At 46.7% G+C, this 17748-nt stretch overlaps 1 protein-coding gene across 17 annotated transcripts in view; it reads right to left on the reverse strand.

Moving 5' to 3' along the window:
- Positions 1-17748, reverse strand: part of DLGAP1 (DLG associated protein 1) — a 1249700-nt gene that overhangs the window by 17843 nt on the left and 1214109 nt on the right. For all 17 annotated transcript variants that reach the window (XM_060310335.1, XM_060310340.1, XM_060310339.1 and 14 more), the window contains one exon: positions 10064-10485. In XM_060310335.1, the coding sequence (XP_060166318.1) occupies positions 10064-10485 (422 nt within the window). The remainder of the gene's footprint in view (positions 1-10063; positions 10486-17748) is intronic.

Genomic DNA, 17748 nt, shown 5'->3' on the forward strand with positions numbered 1-17748 from the left:
GACACACGGAGAAGACAGGACCTTAACCAAGGCTGGACGCCTAGACCATCCTGCCGGAGCCTGTGCAGAAAACAGACTCGCTGCAAAATCAAGGGTCAGACCCTCCCCGGGAGCCACAGATGCTCCAGCAAAACAAGGTCCATCTTCAGGTGCAGAGTAGGCCAGACACATCTGGCCTGCAGGGCGCTGGGCCCACCCGATGCTCTGTGAGCTGTGTTTTGCCGTGTGGTTTAGAGCCATTCAGACCCATGGGTTCCAAACTCAGCCCATCTCTTGCAGCTGTTTATTAGTCCTTCAAGATGGTCTTGGTCACCTCCCTCCCTGACCCTCCTTTTCTGACTCTTATTCACTCACAACTAGACCCCTGCTACCTCATCTTCAACCATAACTTTGCCTCCTATGAGATGAAGTAAACAGGGGGATCAGGCATGAACACTCTCAGTGTTCTGCCCTCTCCTGACACTTGCCCCCCACGCAGTTCCCCTAAAGCCCTAATGAGTGATGGGCAAGCAGTGATGTGGCCGGCATCAGAGACGTCAGGTGCCTGGAGTTACTGCCATTGCTTCTTTTTTTTTTTTTTTTTTTTGCGGTACGCAGGCCTCTCACTGCTGTGGCCTCTCCCGTTGCGGAGCACAGACTCCGGACGCGCAGGCTCAGCGGCCATGGCTCACGGGCCCAGCCGCTCCGCGGCATGTGGGATCTTCCCGGACCGGGGCACGAACCCGTGTCCCCTGCATCGGCAGGCGGACTCTCAACCACTGCGCCACCAGGGAAGCCCACTGCCATTGCTTCTTAATGGAGTCAGCCGGCGACCGATAACTGCCCCCGTCCTAAAGAGCTCTCTACGCCCACCCTTCCCGTCTGTCTGTGTCCTTGGCCCACTCCCTCCTGGCTGCTCGGAGAACCTACTCCCTCTCTGCCACCTCTGCCCTTCTCTGCAGCCCTACGTGAGAGGGCTGCCAGCATTCTCAAGTCGCTCCCATTCTAAGGGGAAAATCCTCCCCCATCTCGTGATCCCCTCTAGCTAAAATAAAATTCCTCTTCTCCCCTGTTATAGGCTGAATTGTGTCCTCCCAGATTCATCTGTTGAAGTCCTAACATCCAAGTCCTCCAACCGTGACTGTATGTGGACCAGGGCCTTTACATCGGTAATTAAGTTAAAGCGCGGTCATTAGGGTGAGTCCTCACCCAACATAACTGGTGTTCTTCTAAGACGATGGGATCAGGACGTAGATACACACAGAGGGAAGACCAGGCCAAGGGGAGAGGCCTAGGGACAAACGGGCACCTTGAGCTCAACCTTCTAGCCCACAAAGCTGTGAGAAAAGAGATTTCTGTTGCTGAGGCCACGGGTGGTACTTTGTTATGGCAGCCGGAGCATACCAATACATTCCCTTAAGCTGGATTCTCCAAAGGGCAGACTCCTTTGCTCTCTCTACATCCTCAGCTCCCAGGGTCCCCCCTCCCTGTGGTCTGGCTCTCCCCTCCCCTCCCCCCTCCTGGACCTCTGCGTTTGGCACAAAGGAATCTCAGTCCCCTGGGCACCCACAGTGCTCTCTGGCCCTGACCTCTGCTTCCCTCCACCTCGAGAATGTTGAACACAAAACTTGGTCCTGAGCCCCCTTCCCTTAGTCCCCTCGAGTGATCCCATCCATGCTCCTGGGTTCAGCTATTCTGTACAATAGGTTTATTTTGCTCAAATCTGTAACTCTGTTGTATACCAACCCTTCGTGCAGCACGTCTGAGCAACCCCTCGACACCTCTTGTCTCCCCACATCCACATTCCTCTCAGGAGTCCCTGGTTGCTCATGATTAGGGCTACAAGGCTCCATCACCCCCTCCACAGCATGAATATTCTCCCTCCATTGCCAGTTTGGAGGTTTGGTCCTATCAACTGGAGGGTCTTCTTATCGCATATAATTCTTACGCTTAAAACTTTTCCATGCTCCCCTGTCATCCCTGGGATAAGCGGGAAACTCCCTTCAATGGCCCACCTGTCCAGCCTCACCTCTGCCCACTCCCTCAGTGCCTTGGGCCCCCAGTTTCCCGAATCCAAAACCTGGTCTCTCCGCAGTGCCTTTGCTCAGGCTAAACGCTGAGCTGGGGTGCCTCCTGCCTTGGCTCCCACACTGGCCCCGCCCCACACTGGCCCCACCCCCTGTGCACAGGTGTGCATCCTCCAGAAAGACCTATCCCCTTTCACCTCTCCCTCGCTTTGCTCCTCAAATTTCCGTGCACAGCTCTGTCTCTGCCCTCTCCGCATTCTTTCCAGCACCATCTGTTTATATGTCTGACTTTACCAGCAGGCATGGCATAGACTGTGCCGATGTAACTCCCAATGATCCTGTTGGAAGAGGTTTTGAAGTGAACTGACTCATCAATAAACTCTATGTTAACCAGAAAAGTTAATTAACGGCAAGATTCCAGGCCTAAGATTCTGCTTCTTTAAGGTTTTACCGTGCCTAGCACCCCTTTTTCCTTACAGTCTTGACTGATTAATTGGCTAAGATAGTCTTGGTGGGGCTATTCTTCCTCTTGGTTTTCTATTTATAATACTAGCTGTGCTGACTCAGGCTGGAAGAACCAAGCCATTTGGGAAAAGTTGAACGAGGTTGTGGGTGAATTAAACCTCCCTGTCCTCAACTTTTGACTTTTTGCTCACCTGGCCTCCCCGCCCCCCGGGGGAATGTTGTAGACTTTAGGAGTGAGGAGGAAAAAGGAATTTTTAAAAAAGTGGATCCACCCACTTACTCCAAAGTCATGTGGATTTGTCAGACCGAATCTGTGTGATTTCAAGTCGGGATTATCCAAGTGGAGACATTTTAATTCACGAGTTTGTCCTCGTGGAAAAGAATGTCTCCAACCAACTGCCCAGCTGCTTCTCAAACACATTTGTGATCCAGAGCTGTTGTCAATAAAAAGGTCTCCACAGAAAACATGGATCTGTTTCACTCCTGGCTGACAAGGGCTGCTCTGAATGTAACAAGAGCACTTTTTTTTTCCCTTAAAGGAGCCAAAACTTAAATGAACAAAGAATGACGAATTTATGAATTTATTAAAAGCGAATGAATAAAGAATAGAATTCTCAAGTAGAAATTATCCCATGGACTAAAACCAGAGCTTCCACGGGGCTAAACCATGGGGGAAATATTATTTTGTTTGTAAAGAGCAAGTTTGCAAAAATTCAGCTCATGTTTTTTCCCCAGTCCACACTCCAGGGGTCTCACTCATAAAAGATGGTTACGCTTCAAGCCATATCTCCGTTTACATCAGCCGTGAAATAGTAACAGCATCTACGTCACATAGATAAATACAGTTTCTGAGCCTTTGAAAGCTGAATGAGGTGAAATGAGTTAACGTTTCCCTTGGGAATATGGAAGGATTAAATACTGCATTTGAAGGCCATTGCAATGATCTTTCACAGAAATTGGTTATTGTTAGAGAAAGTGATCGGGGACCGTGCTCCACGAGTCAGGCCCTCTCTCTGCAATCTCTGCCTCTCTACAATGTACAAGTGTCTGGAATAAAGGGAACAGCAGTGGCCCAGGGACCTGGAGAGCTGCTTCCAGGCACCCTGTCTTCCCTCTGCCCATCGTCACCTCTCCTCGCCTCCGTGCCCCTCAGCCTCAGACCACTCCCAGTGAAACACACCCACAGAAGGGATGCTCGGAGATGACCTTCCAGCACCAACACCTTTCTCCTTGTGCTCAGTGCTGTGCAAAGCAAAATGCAGCCAGCGTTCTAGAAGGTTAAACAGAAGGCACATTGCATACAGTTTTCTTTTCGTTCCTGTCGCTTCCTGGTCACTAATTTCAGGTTGGCCAGACCTTAAAAAAAGAGAGTATGCAGTGTGTGTGCGTGTGTGTCTTGGGGCATGGGGGTGGGGAGGGACCTTTTGCAGGTCATTGCAAAAGAAAGATGAGAATAAAACAGGAAGGAGCTAGGATGCACCCACCTTGCCCCGCTTAGGAGCACACAAGGCTTGAGGCAACTGAGCTGAGGAAATCACAGAGCGTTCCTCTGCCTGCCACCCACCCACCAGGCCTCAGGCTGCAGAGACCCTGGGCATAGCACCCATCAACGGTCGCAGCGCTGACGGTGCACAGCTTCCCATAACTCAACCTGAAACCGGGCAAACCCCATTTCGGGTTTCGTTACCAGCCCCACGTTTGCTGCCAAGGCTCCCAGGCCTTCTGGGGGACTCAAGGCCAAGTTTCACTAACGGGGATGCTATTACAGGGCAAAATTAAAGTGGAATTAATCTGCCTCCATCCCGCACACGCTTTGGGTTTATCAGTTCGTTTCAGATAAAGCCTGAAAATTCCACATATAAGTTGCCCACAATTCAGGAGGCACTGCTAGATTTCCAAGCACAATCAACCAGTATTTCATCCTGGGGCCACTGAAACCCGAGCCCGTGTTTCGAGCCATCGGTGCTGGACCGCATTCCTGGTGGGAGCCCTGCGCTCCATCTGGGCGTTTCGTCCCAGTCAGATAATACCAGACGGATCTCTGTAACAGGCAGGCCCCGGCCAACAGCACCGAGCCATCTCCCCGAGACAGCTGTTTCACACAAGGCCCCATTGTCTGAGACAGGCTCGGATCGGTTTACTTCGAGAGCTGCGGGAACGTTCTGTCAGCTGCCCCGGCCGCGAGGAAACCTCGCTCACTGCAGATTTCCCTTCTTCTGTTATGGAGCCAAAAACCTACCATCGACTGTTAGGGAGGAAGGTTTCACCCAAGAACTAAAGTCCTCGCGCTGCTTTTATTTTCGCAGGGAAAACAATAGACCCACACACCCAAAGAATTTATAGATGGACTTCTGGAAAGCTGGCTGGAGGTGACCGGGTGACCGCGAGTGCTGGTTTTCTCTCTGTGCTTCCTTGAGCACTTTGTCCAGTTTTGGGGAAAGCAGTGTTTTCCAGTCCTGGAAGGCCACAGACAAGATCCCTAGGAAGCAGTGGTCAGAATCAGGATGATCGCAGCATAAAATAAGTGATCACTGAATAATTCCTGAAGACTGGATGGCTTTTTTTTTTTTTCTTCAACTCTGTGATAGAGAAAGGTGACGGCAACCACCACATGCCCCAGATCTGAACCTCAGGCTCCCATTGAGCAGATGAGCTCTCTTCCTAACTTCTCCCCCCACCCCTGCCAGTGGACATGTTGTATTTTGAATTCAGGAAGGTACTTAACAAAATACCTTACATTCTTATAAGCGTGATGAATAACTCTGGACGTGAAGATGGCAAGCCTGACCCATCTACCTTCAGCTGCTGCAGACTTTTTTGGGGGGGCAGTGGGGTGGATGTTTCTGTGTGTGTGGTAAAATGTACGTGAGATCTACCATTTTAACAGTTTTTAAGTGTTTTAAGTTTTTAAGTTCAGAGGCATTAAGCAGTCACCCAAACGTTTAAAAATATTGAAAATTTGGAATAATTCTGGGGCCCCACGAAATAAATTAAGCAGGTGTGGTTAGACTTATTCCTTTCTTCCACCCTATCCTTATCTTTCCCTACCGAGGACGAAGACCAGCTCTCCCGGGAGGGATCTGTCACGGAGCCAACCGTCGTCACGTACCCTGAAGAGAGACCTTCCTATCTAGGACCCAAAGGACACATAAGGTGGCCTGGCCAAGAGACAGATCTGCGTTTGACCCATTTATCAAATGTATTTTTCTGAGTTACACAGACTTTTTTTTTTAAGCTGGTTACTCAGACATTGGCTATGCCTGCCAAACGGGATTGGCCCCTCTTCCTTACCACTCGCCCCGCCTTATAAAAAAAGCAAAGGTTAAATGAGAGAATTAGTAAAAACAAAGGCCCTCTGCAGCTCCAGGTCCACTTATCGGAACAGGACTGTGGTTGCCAAGGAAGCAGGGACAGATATGTACGCAGAGCTTTACAGCAGCCAAGCACACACAAAGTATCATTATCTTGTCAAATGTTATTCGTGTTGTATCTGTTCCATCGGGCGCTTCTGTGTTGTGTGACCTTGGAGGGGGGACTGCCAGAGAGCTGTTGTGAGGGCAAATAAAACAACACCTGTCAAAGCCTGTAGCCCACGGCCCAGGGGACTGTAAGGACAAGATAGATGCTCTTTCGCGGGGTTGATATTCTCCCTTCCTCCCGGCTTTCTGGTCAGATGCTCACTGATTTCCATTCGCCTCATTTGAAATTGGCGACTCTTTGACCGGGCATGTGTGTGTACCTCTGCGCTGTTTAGAATTCTGGAATGCTAGTGGGTGGAAGCTTCTGTTTTGTACCATCCAGGGCATGAAAGATAGAGAAAGCTTTCAAGTGCTTATGGGATGGAATCGCGTCCCAGGAGCTGGAAGGGACACGCGGGTTCATCTAGCTCACGCAGCTGACCGACACACAAGTCCTTTCTAGCCTCTCTGTGGCAGGTGCTCGTGTCTCTGCCAAATCTCTGTTCTGATCAAGCAGCGCTCCCTACCTCGCAAGGGACCTCCCCTTCTAGCTTTTGGCAACAAGAGCTGCGAACTACCTGTTGAATATTTTGTAACTACTTAGGAAGAAAGAGTTTGCTAAGGAAAATACTTTTGTAAAACAGCATTTCCAAAATAGTCCCAGGACTCAAATACATATTCACTGATCCCCTACTCTGTGCCAAGAACCGGCAGAGGGGCAGCGGATATGAAGATGAAAGAGACGAGAGTAATTTCGGTCCTCAGACCTCACTTTTCAGTGGAGGAGAGAGATACACAGATTATCATCAAATAAAGTTGGAAATACCTGATAGACAAATGTGCAGGCTATTACAGAAGCACCAGGGAGGCACACCCAACTCAGCCTGAAGGGATGCATTCTGCAAAGACTTCTAGAAGGTGAGGCCCAAGCTGAGATTTGAAGGAAGAGCCACTTTTGTAGGTTAGATAGGCTTACACAAATAGATGTTTCTAATCTGAATCAGTTTTGTACATTTAAAAAAACATGTAGGCAAGGCATCTACCTCTGATCTTTGTGTTAGCTGTTTGATCTAAAGTTATAAAATTGTATTTAAAAAAATTAGTAAGTTGGACTTTTCACTATAGACCATTGGCTTTCAAACTATTCTAGGAATCCTGGGATTTTTTTGGCGACAGGGAGGGCTCCTAGGGACCTCTGTCCAGAGAGTGGTCGAGGCTGAGCAGATAGGACTCCAGGCCCTCACCAAAGAGCTTCACCGTTCTTCCTATTATATTTATTGGTGCTGTGTGTAATTTTTTTTTTTAACTTAGAAAAAGGGGGCTCTGATACCGAAATATGTTTCAAACTACACAGGGAGACTCACTCCCCAGTGCAGCGGGTCTCATTGCATACTTGTCATCTAAGATTAATTTACTCAGTTGAATACTTTAAGCAAAGCACCAGAAATACTCCCACCCTAAGTTATCTTTGTCTGTTCTGCAGCCATGACCTTCACACCCCACCACCGCCCTCAGGCAGCGACCTCGTAAAACAGAGGCAGATTTGAGAAAATTTATCACTAAAGACAGCGTCCTTAAGAAGACGGCTTATTCACGGTGGGACAGCGGCACCTTCGCGTACAAAGACAGCAAATTATTATTAGAACAAATGTTGTTATAACAAAATACCTTCATATGGAATAGGTTTATAAGTCCTATTTATAAATCAATATTGCAAATAACATCTGCAGTAAAATTCTGGAACAGTGAATGAATGAGCAGTTCCTTCATGTTCAAGCTACAAATATGCTTCTCTTTCATCTCAACCACAGGATGAGAACCTGATTTTCTAACAAGGTTCTCACCTTGCAAATATATGTGCTGGTATCAAAATACATTGACTTGTTTTCATAGCTCCTTAAGTGTTAAGGAAGACTTTTCTAAATATGTATACAATGACTATCCCCACGCATCATTATAAAGCTGGGTTGAGAGAAGTAGATCTAGTCTCAGATGGGAAGAAAATATCAGATTAAAAGAAAACACCAGATGAGCAGCTTCCCCAGGTCTTCTTGGAAGCCAAGCAGCGAAGCTAGAACAAGTTCGAATCCATGCATTGCATGAACTGAAATCTGCAAGACAGCTTGCCCTGTTGAGCTGTGCACCCGAGGCCGCTGCTCCTTAGACATGGGCACTTTTCCCAGGAAAAGCGACTAGGCTTCGGGTATACCCACGGGGAAAGGAGAATAAGAAGATGCAACTGCTAAGAATCTCTTACCGAAAACCTCCCCCGCCCACTGCTGCCGGGCTGTGCTTCGCACCCCTGTCACTTAGGCACAGAGCATATTCTCCCTGTGGACCCACACCTGGGCGAGCCTGCAGTGGCACCAACGGTGGGGTCAAGTGTCAAGGGGGTTTACGTTTCCACTGCTAAGTTGTTTGCACTCATAACGTGCAAGAACAAAAGGAACGTTACAGAAACCCATTGATGGATTTTCTAACCTGCTCAGAAAGGCAACAAATAAGTTAGTCAGCGGGTGGATAGGGGTCAGAAGCAAGAAAAAGCAGAGAAGAGCTGTGAGCAAGACACAGAGCGGAAATCCCACAACCTGCAAACTGTCATTTTCCAGTCTCCATTCTCACAAAAGTACTTCCTTTACGGAAAACTCACTGCTCCCAGATACAATTCGTTTGGTTCACTTAGTAAGTCAACTGAACACGATTTACAGAAAGCTCTCGATCTAATTATTAAGAAATTATTATTGTTTTTGTTAGGGATGACAATGCACGATGGTTCTATACGTATACATGAAGTCCTTATCAGCGATACGTAGTGAAGTGACGGGATGCGTTGGATTTTCTTTAAGATCCTCTGGCGAAAATGATGACAAGTGGGGGAAGATGAGACCAGCCAGTAGTTGAGCTGGGTGATGGGAATATGGGGGTTCACTACAGTAAACTCTCTACTTTTGCAAGTGTTTTTAAATGTTCACAATAAAAAGTTAAATGATTTTAAAAATAGGTCTAGGGCTTCCCTGGTGGCGCAGTGGTTGAGAGTCCGCCTGCCGATGCAGGGGACACGGGTTCATGCCCCGGTCCGGGAAGATCCCACATGCCGCGGAGCGGCTGGGCCCGTGAGCCATGGCCGCTGAGCCTGCGCGTCCGGAGCCTGTGCACCGCAACGGGAGACGCCACAACAGTGAGAGGCCCGCATACCGCAAAAAAAAAAAAAAAAAATGACGCTAATACTCTTCCAGGTGGTTCCCACACAAAAATGAAGGCAGGCTTTGATGCCTACCACTGAATTTCTCTGATTCAAAAATATCATCAGTTGGAAGATCCACCATTCATTTAATAATCGTTTTTCGGAGGGAAATAAACACGCAACAATGAAATACACACTGATTATAAATGCTATTCCAATTTCAAAATTGTTATTAATGTGCAACCGGACTGCAGTAATCTGGCAACTTCTTTGTCAACTGTTAATAGGAATCGTTGTTGTTAAAAGTCCAAGTCTGAAAAGAACGGTGTGCGGAGTCTCCGTTATTTATTTAACTTAACCATCCTTTATTTGATCATTTACTTTAACCCATTAAATTGGGTTAATTGCTTTAGCGGCTGAAGGTTTGCCTTCCTAAAACCTAAGGGGGAAAGTGCGGGCTAACCAGGTCCAAGGATGTCAATAAGCTTGGCGTCTACAGGCCTAGACACGACAGGCCTTGTTTTAATCCTGTATGTTAATGAAAGTAATACACCTGTAAGATTATAAATGCCCAAGGCACGCGTATCTGGGGATCTTAAAACTATTTAGAATTTCTGTTCATTCCCTGCGGGAGCATCTTGGGGAAAAGAAACCGAGTCAGAAGCATGAGTCCACCCCACGTTGGTCCAGAGGTGGAGGTCGCGGAGGCAGAGGTAGAGAAGGTGTTACAGCTGCCTGACGTGTGTGTGTGTGGGGGGGGGGGCGGGGGGGGGCTTGTCTTTATTGGGCACCAGGGGTGTGTGGACTCGGCCCGAACCGCCCAGCTCTTCCACACGTTCCCGTTTGGGGTGGGGACCTGCACGGCTTGCCCAGCGCTTTGAAAGCATCACCTCCCCGGCCCCGGGGACCCGGCCCCGGGGGCGCGTGCGCAGGCGCTGCGCCGCACTTACTGTCCTCGGGCAGGCTGTTCTCGCGCTCTTCTCTCTCCATCTGCTGACACCACCCTTCCATGCGGTCCCGCTCCGCCTGGAGAAGCTTCAGAAACCAGTGGCCGTCCCGGTGGCACACTGACCTCTGCACGGCCTCCAGGGGGTCTTCGGTGATTGAGTCAATCCAGGGGTCTGGGGGCGGCAGAATGGAAGGGTCGAAATCCGCATCGAAGTCCTCGTCGGCCGCGCAGGCGTGGTAGTGGTTTCCTGAGCCCTGGATGCTGACCGTGGAGGTGCTGGCGTCCCGGGAGAACTGTCTGGCCACCGGGCCGGGGCATGAATTGTCCTCTATAGACTCCAGAGAGTTCTCCAGGTTATCGTGGAAGTCCAGGTCGGCCTGCACGGCCGTCGTCACACTGTTGGATCGAGTGAACCTGCGGAAGCTTGGAGGGATAGAGAGAGACGAGTTAGTTCAAGGATGTTTCTCAAAGCAGAACTACATTCTGCGTCTCTTCGTGGGTGTGCAAGAGGGGGGTCTCATCTTCTCAGTCTGCAGAGGTAGCCCTTGACGCCGGCGCATCGATTGCCCTGGCTCTAGTGTAAGGAGCACAGAGCCCTCATCTCTGTTCAATATGGAATGTGAAAACGTATCTAGAGAAGGTTTAGAAGTGGACCGCAAGCACCGCTCTCAAAGCCAGAATGATGTCCGGGGTTCAACTTCCTCCCCAAATCGGCAGTGGCTTGAATCCTGACATTCAGTGAAGGGTAAATTTGGTGAGGGGTAAGGAAACAATTCAGTTATCTCTTAGTCTGCGTAATTTCCTTTGAAACAAGAGGAGAAAAAACAACAACAACAACACCCCACCTGGGCCAAAACTATCTTGAATCCCACATAACCACATTTCCCAGGGACAGCTCTTACCTGAAAGCAAACTAAACTGTCATTAAGCTCCCCTTAACGTTAAAGCTCCTTCCCCTGGGAAGTCTTCACCTGTCTCTTGATCACAGGGTCATCGTGATAATTTGATACAAAGCCTTTGGGGCAAAATCAGCTCGAGGTTCTAGAGTTTTCCGATACCGTCCTTCCCTGCGCCTTTAATCTCCCTCTCCATAGTTCTTCTACCGAGGTGATAAAAGACAACTTGTTAACACCATTCTATATGGACATACAACCGAATGGTTCTAGATTTCTCTTGTTGACCCCTACCGCAAAGGTGAGGATGTATGGAAGGAGGGAGGGGTGGGGAAGGACAGGGGAGCAGTGAATTCTTTCTCAGACAAGGGGCAAGGGAAGGTGTGGGCCTGAACTAATTTAAAACACACCCCCAGAAAGCTTCCTTGGCTCCTGGAGCAGACAGGAAATGATGATTTAACAGGATATAAGAGGCTATGTCTACTGAAGGCAGCATCAGGTATCTGTTACCCCCACTTTATACTTCTTTTTTTTTTAAGGTAACTTCCTGATCTAATATTTTATTTATTTTTTATTCTGAAGAAATATATGTAACATAAAATTGACACGTTTAACCATTTTTAAGTGTATGGTTCAGTGGCATTAAATACATTCACACTGTTGTACAACCATCTCCAGAACCTTTTCATCTTCCCCAGTTGAAACTCTGTACCGTTAAACAACTCCCCATTCCCCCTTCCTTCCAGCCTCTGGCAACCACAATTCCACTTTCTGTCTCTCTGAATTTGACTACTCTAGGTCCCTCATGTAAGTTGAGTCATACAGTATGTGTCTTTCTGTCGCTGGCTTATTTCACTTAGCATGATGTCTTCAAGGTTCGTCCATATTGTAGCATATGTCGGAATTTCCTTCCTATTTAAGGCTGAATAATATCCCATTATATGTATATAACACATTGTGTTTATTTTTTCATTCATCAGTAGACATTTGGGTTGGTTCCACCTTTTGGCTATTGTGAATAATTCTGCTATGAACATGGGTGTACAAATAACTCTTTGAGACTCTGCTCTCAATTCTTCTGGGTATATATCCAGAAGTAGAATTGTTGAATTATGTGCTAATTCTGTTTTTAATATTTTGAGGAGCTGTTTTCCCTAGCAGTTGTACCATTTTATATTCCCACCAAAAATGCATGTTTTCCAGTTTCTCCACATCCTTGCCAACAGTGATTTTCTGACTTTTTCTTTTTTTTTTAAAATTTTTATTGGAGTATAGTTGCTTTACAATATTGTGTTAGTTTCTGCTGTACAGCACAGTGAATCAGCTATACATATACGTATATCCCCTCTTTTTTGGATTTCTTTCCCATTTAGGTCACCACAGAGCACCGAGTAGTTTCCTGTGCTATACAGTAGGTTCTCATTAGTTATCTTTTTTATACATAGTATCAATAGTGTATGTATGTCAATCCCAATCTCCCAGTTCATCACCCCCCACTTCCCCCTTGGTATCTGTACGTTTGTTCTCTACGTCTGTGACTTTTTTGATAGTAGCCCCGCTTCCCCCTTGGTATCTGTACGTTTGTTCTCTACGTCTGTGACTTTTTTGATAGTAGCCCCGCTTCCCCCTTGGTATCTGTACGTTTGTTCTCTACGTCTGTGACTTTTTTGATAGTAGCCCCGCTTCCCCCTTGGTATCCGTACGTTTGTTCTCTACGTCTGTGACTTTTTCGATAGTAGCCATCCTAATGGGTGTGAGGTGATATATTTTCTTGACTGGCTCATGATTATGCCATGTTAAGATGGTTTATTTGCTAGTTGATTTTCAGTTAATATTCAATAGTGCCAGCCTTAAAGGAGAGTGCACTAAATAATGTCCATACAACATTGAATAAACCAGATTATACGCTTTTTTCTTAACTCTTATGGAACACTCTATCAGAGCCAATTAATACTAATATTCTGGTCCCTCAAAAATAAATAATGAACAGACTGGAAGTCACAAAAAGGAGAGGGTACAATCATCTTAATCAGTCCATGTTTTCCCCCTAGAGAATAAATACCAAGAAAGTAAATGACTGTACAATTGGTCTGTGTTCGTTATTAGGATGATCACAATAATAAATGTTGTGATTCTCACCATTCATTTTATGAAGATAGGCCTGCCAATAAAGGCCAGCCCATCTCACTGTTCGCTGTTTGCAAGAAGTTACTTCTGTGGAAGGTATCAGGCGTGGCCATTTTATAAGTCCTTTAACTCCGAAATGGGTCATAGGAAAAATCGCTCAGTGTGAAAGTCTGAAAGAATGTCCTTCCTTGTCCTAGCAGTGAAAACAAGAAGAATTGTGCTACCGCGATTTTCCCTATAACCACCGGCTTCTTGGCTGCGAGAGGCCATTTCTGCCGCCTTCTTGTTCACCCACCAACACGTTAAATGACATCTGAAGCTGAGCTTTCTCTCCAGCTGCATGTGTGCGAACCGGTTGACTTTCCTCACAACAGTTGACATTCTACCTGTTCCACTAACACAAAATCCCAGCTATGAAAACACTCAGCTCCCCTCTCCAAGATCATGGGCTGCCAGAGGCATTCCATTTCCAAACTTAAGGAAGGCCCAGCGCCTTATTGCTTCCAGTCGGAGCAGACTTGCCGGAGACTGAGTCTGTTCCACGCGCAACTCACAATGACCCGGTTTCCTTGTGCCTCTGTTTTTATCGACACAAAACCGTACCACCAGCATTCCTGACAGAGGGCTCCTGGCTATGACTCTTGTAAAGTATCCACCTTCTTCAGAAAAATTACTTGGCAGGAGATGAGTAGAAGTTTCCAGGTTAGTCACCCAGAAAGAAAGAAAAGTTAAGTAAAATTAAAGTGGTTTGGGATTAAAAGCGGTGCCTTTGAACTCAGGCAGCCCTGTCCAGGCTACACTGTTTCTCTAAATTAAGTTCCTTAAGCAAGTGCTTTCTTCTACCCTGAGTTTTCAAAGAATGTTCTGCTCTGTGAAACGCTTTATGTCTTTCATGTGCAGAGTTCCTTCTGGGAGAAGGGTGCGATCAAGTTGTCGTTGTTTGAAAGTTTCGATAGGAACGCAGAGGGAGTCATTGGGTTCACTTCCGTGTTTCTGAAGAGAATAGATCAGTTGCTGGTGGATGGTATAAACCTGAAAGCTGAACCCCGTGGCCTGCTGTTTGCAAACCCACAATTTCCAGTCTTGAAGCTTCTTTGGCCCTTCATGCCCTAAAGGCAAAATGTGTGATAATTACAACTTCTGAAAAGGACCGGCCAGTGTTCTGGCCAAAGGAGCAGAAAACCATGAAACCAAAGACTGGACCAACCACTATGGGGTACAATACCTTGTCTGTTCTGAAGGCAAGAGGAAAGGCACTTGTGGGCATTCACCTCTGCTGTTGCTTTGTGCTCTTTCTATGAAACAAGTTCATATTTCTTTTTTTTAAATTAATTGATTAATTAATTTTTGGCTGCATTGGGTCTTTGTTGCTGTGTGCAGGCTTTCTCTAGTTGTGGCGAGTCGGGGCCACTCTTTGTTATGGTGCACAGGCTGCTTATTGCGGTGGCTTCTCTTGTTGCAGAGTACAGGCTCTAGGCGTGCGGGCTTCGGTAGTTGTGGCGCGTGGGCTCAGTAGTTGTGGCTTGCCAGCTCTAGAGCGCAGGCTCAGTAGTTGTTGCACACGGGCTTAGTTGCTCCGCGGCATGTGGGATCTTCCCAGGCCGGGGCTCGAACCCATATCCCCTGCATCGGCAGGCAGATTCTTAACCACTGCGCCACCAGGGAAGCCCGAGTTTATATTTCTGATGAGAGGATTTTGTGCCCCGCTCCCACCACTTTTCTGTCCAGCAGATTCCAAATCAGTGAACAGATAGATGGTAAATCTCAGAGGCCCATTCTCATCCCCCCTGTCTGATGGGGCTGTATTTAAACAAAGTAAGTCATGAATGAAAACTAAGCACAGTCTATATCTTTAGACCGCACATGCTTTGTTCCTGCAAGTTCAACTATCTGAGACTCAAGCCATAAACTTATCTTAGGGAGACTCCCTCAGTCACACCCGTTACAGAATCCTCTGGTTCCTGGTTCTCTTTTCCATCCCTCTCATCCACATAATGGTTGCTTTTCAGGGCTAAATCTAGTTTCAAAGAAAAAAACGCTAGTCCTACGCTGTTCTTTCTTCTTTAGACACTTTTCCCGTGCCTGCTGTCAAGGTTGAATATATGTGGAATTCGAAAATGCTTTTCTTCAACAGTGTGCCGTCTTTGTCTCTTGGGAAATGGCCCTTAACCGATGTAAAAATCCAGGACGTCTCATTACATAAAATGAAAGATAGATCAAAAGGTAGGCAAGGGGGGTGAGGAGATTGATATCAAGAATTAAGACTTTTTCTAACAAAGAGGTTCACTCTTTCTGTCAGACGAGCTTCCCAGTTAGAACAGAGCACAGAGGAACCTACATGTCATGCAACCCTGCTCACAAGCTCAGTGGGAAAAAACCGTCCTGCTGCTTATTTGTATGTGGTTAGCACTGTCCTATTGACAGATTGTAAAACTACCTCAACACAAGCATCTATTGGTTATTTAAAACCCTCCACGTTCATCATACGTTTGCCTGAAGCTCTCTTTAAGCAAAGAAAATTAGAATAGGTTTTCTACATGAAGACTCTCTCTAGGCCAAATAATTGTAATGCATTTGTCAAATAAAAGAAAGGGAGGGAATGGAAAGTGATGAGAGCGGGCTTGGTATCACCTGATGGTGTCTGCGAGGGCCCAGCATTCGGCCGTTCTCGCCTTAGTACCAGCCGGGCAGGTGCTGTATCCTTGATGGGTGTCACTATGGGAACCTTGGTTGGGAGCCTCAACAAAACATCCTTGAGCTGACTGTGCCCCAGAAGGAATGGCTTTCCCTCAGCAACCAGAACATTGGGTCATTCGATGGCGCCTGACCCCAGGTAACGAACAAGAGCCTGAGAAGTCTCACTCACAATTCTCTTTTATTGAGTCTTGTTTTGGGGTCAAATGGGGACCATAGGCTTGTGAGTAAGATGGTTATTTTTCTTCTTGCCAACTAAATTATCTTGAAAAGCACGTAAAAAGAAAGAAAGAAAGAGGGAGAGAGGAGGAAGAGAAAGGAAGGGAGGGAGAGAGTGAAGAGGGAAGGAAGGAAAGAAGGACAGAAAGAAGGAGAGAGGGAAGGAAGGAGGGAAGGAAGGAAGGAGAGAGAGAGAGAGAAAGAAAGAAAGAAACAAAGAAAGAAAGGGAAAGAAAGAAAGAAAGAAAGAAAGGAAAGAAAGAAAGGGAAAGAAAGAAAAAGATGTATGAGGCATATCAGGAATTGCCAAGTTTCAGGCTTTTGAAATTTAAATTGCATGAATGCCACACCTTTGAAAGTCAGGTGTACGGGAAGAACTCTTTGGCTAGGTTATGGTATTGTTAACTTGGCAAAGAAAAGAGATTGTTTGTCAAGTATAATATGGAGGGTGAGTGCTAGGCTTTGTCATACTACAAGGAAGCTGTGCGGCGTGGGATTGATCCAAAGCTTCTGGGTTGGCAAAGGCTGGATGTTTTTGACTGCCGAAGTCCTTGCCAAGTCTGTGGTCCCTGAACTGGCTGTCAGAAGATGCTGCCTCCACGTTGGCTTTTTGTTTTTAGCATTCTGCTTAGTTGAAAAGGCACAAATCACCACAAGCCCAAATGTTTACATATTTAAGTCACTTACAATCAAAAGAGATCTTTTGTAGCCGTTGACATGGTGTTAAAAGAGAACACAATGCTCCCTTTCCACATGCTTGTTCCACCCAGTTTTGAGGCCACAAGCTTTAAGTGTGAAGCAAGGGAGATGTTAAAAACTCAGACTTGTATGGAAATCGAGGTAATTTTGGTGAGAAAACCAAAGTAGGCTTTTGTTTCTAGAAATGGGGAGCAGCTCTCATAATAGATGCTAGTGTGCTTTCCTTCCACACCTGTGACTCACTCTGTGCATTCACAAACCTGCTGACGTGGCGAGTGTCATTCACAAGCACATTTTTTTCTTTTTGCCACACGGTACGACTTGCGGGATCTTAGTTCCCCCACGAGGGATTGAACCCAGGGCCCCGGCAGTGAGAGCACCGAGTCCTAACCACTGGACTGCCAGGGAATTCCGCACAAGCACATTTTGATGCCAGCATTTATCCCCCTAACCATTAAGTATGTCCTTGAGGTCTGTGTATTATTTTGCCACATAGGAGAGAAGGAGATGGTTCCACCAATTGGGGATAAGAAAGACCAGAAGCTATTATGCAAATAACCAAAATACCCATCTGCTCTCATCCCCATCCCATAAATGAACATAGATGAAAAGATCTTGGCCTTCCCTTTGCATGTCCACACCTCCAGACGCTCACATCCTGCTGTAGACATTCACTGTTTTCCAACTTCATCTATTTAACAAAGGAATGGCGGGTGAGGGAGTTGAAGAGGGAGGAAGAGGCCACAAAGTGACTTACTACCCATTTATTCCGGGATGAGTTTTCTCTAATTCCCTGGTTGCTGTAGGTAAATAGTCCTTGCAGTAACAATGACTCTCACTTGGATGAACTCCAGATAAATAGGCCAGACAGTTAAGAAGTAGTTTACGAAGACATAAATGGAAATATTAAATACCCATACACTAGGAAAATAACATTCTGGAGTTTTCTTGCCAGAAAATTGCTGTGAGACCAGTAGCTTCTCTCTGTACAACCACTAAAGACATGTCGATTTGTCAACTTGACAATGTTAATAAATAACGCAAAAGTACACCG

The sequence above is a fragment of the Globicephala melas genome, chromosome 13 (genome assembly GCF_963455315.2).
Source record: "Globicephala melas chromosome 13, mGloMel1.2, whole genome shotgun sequence".
NCBI lineage: Eukaryota > Metazoa > Chordata > Mammalia > Artiodactyla > Delphinidae > Globicephala > Globicephala melas.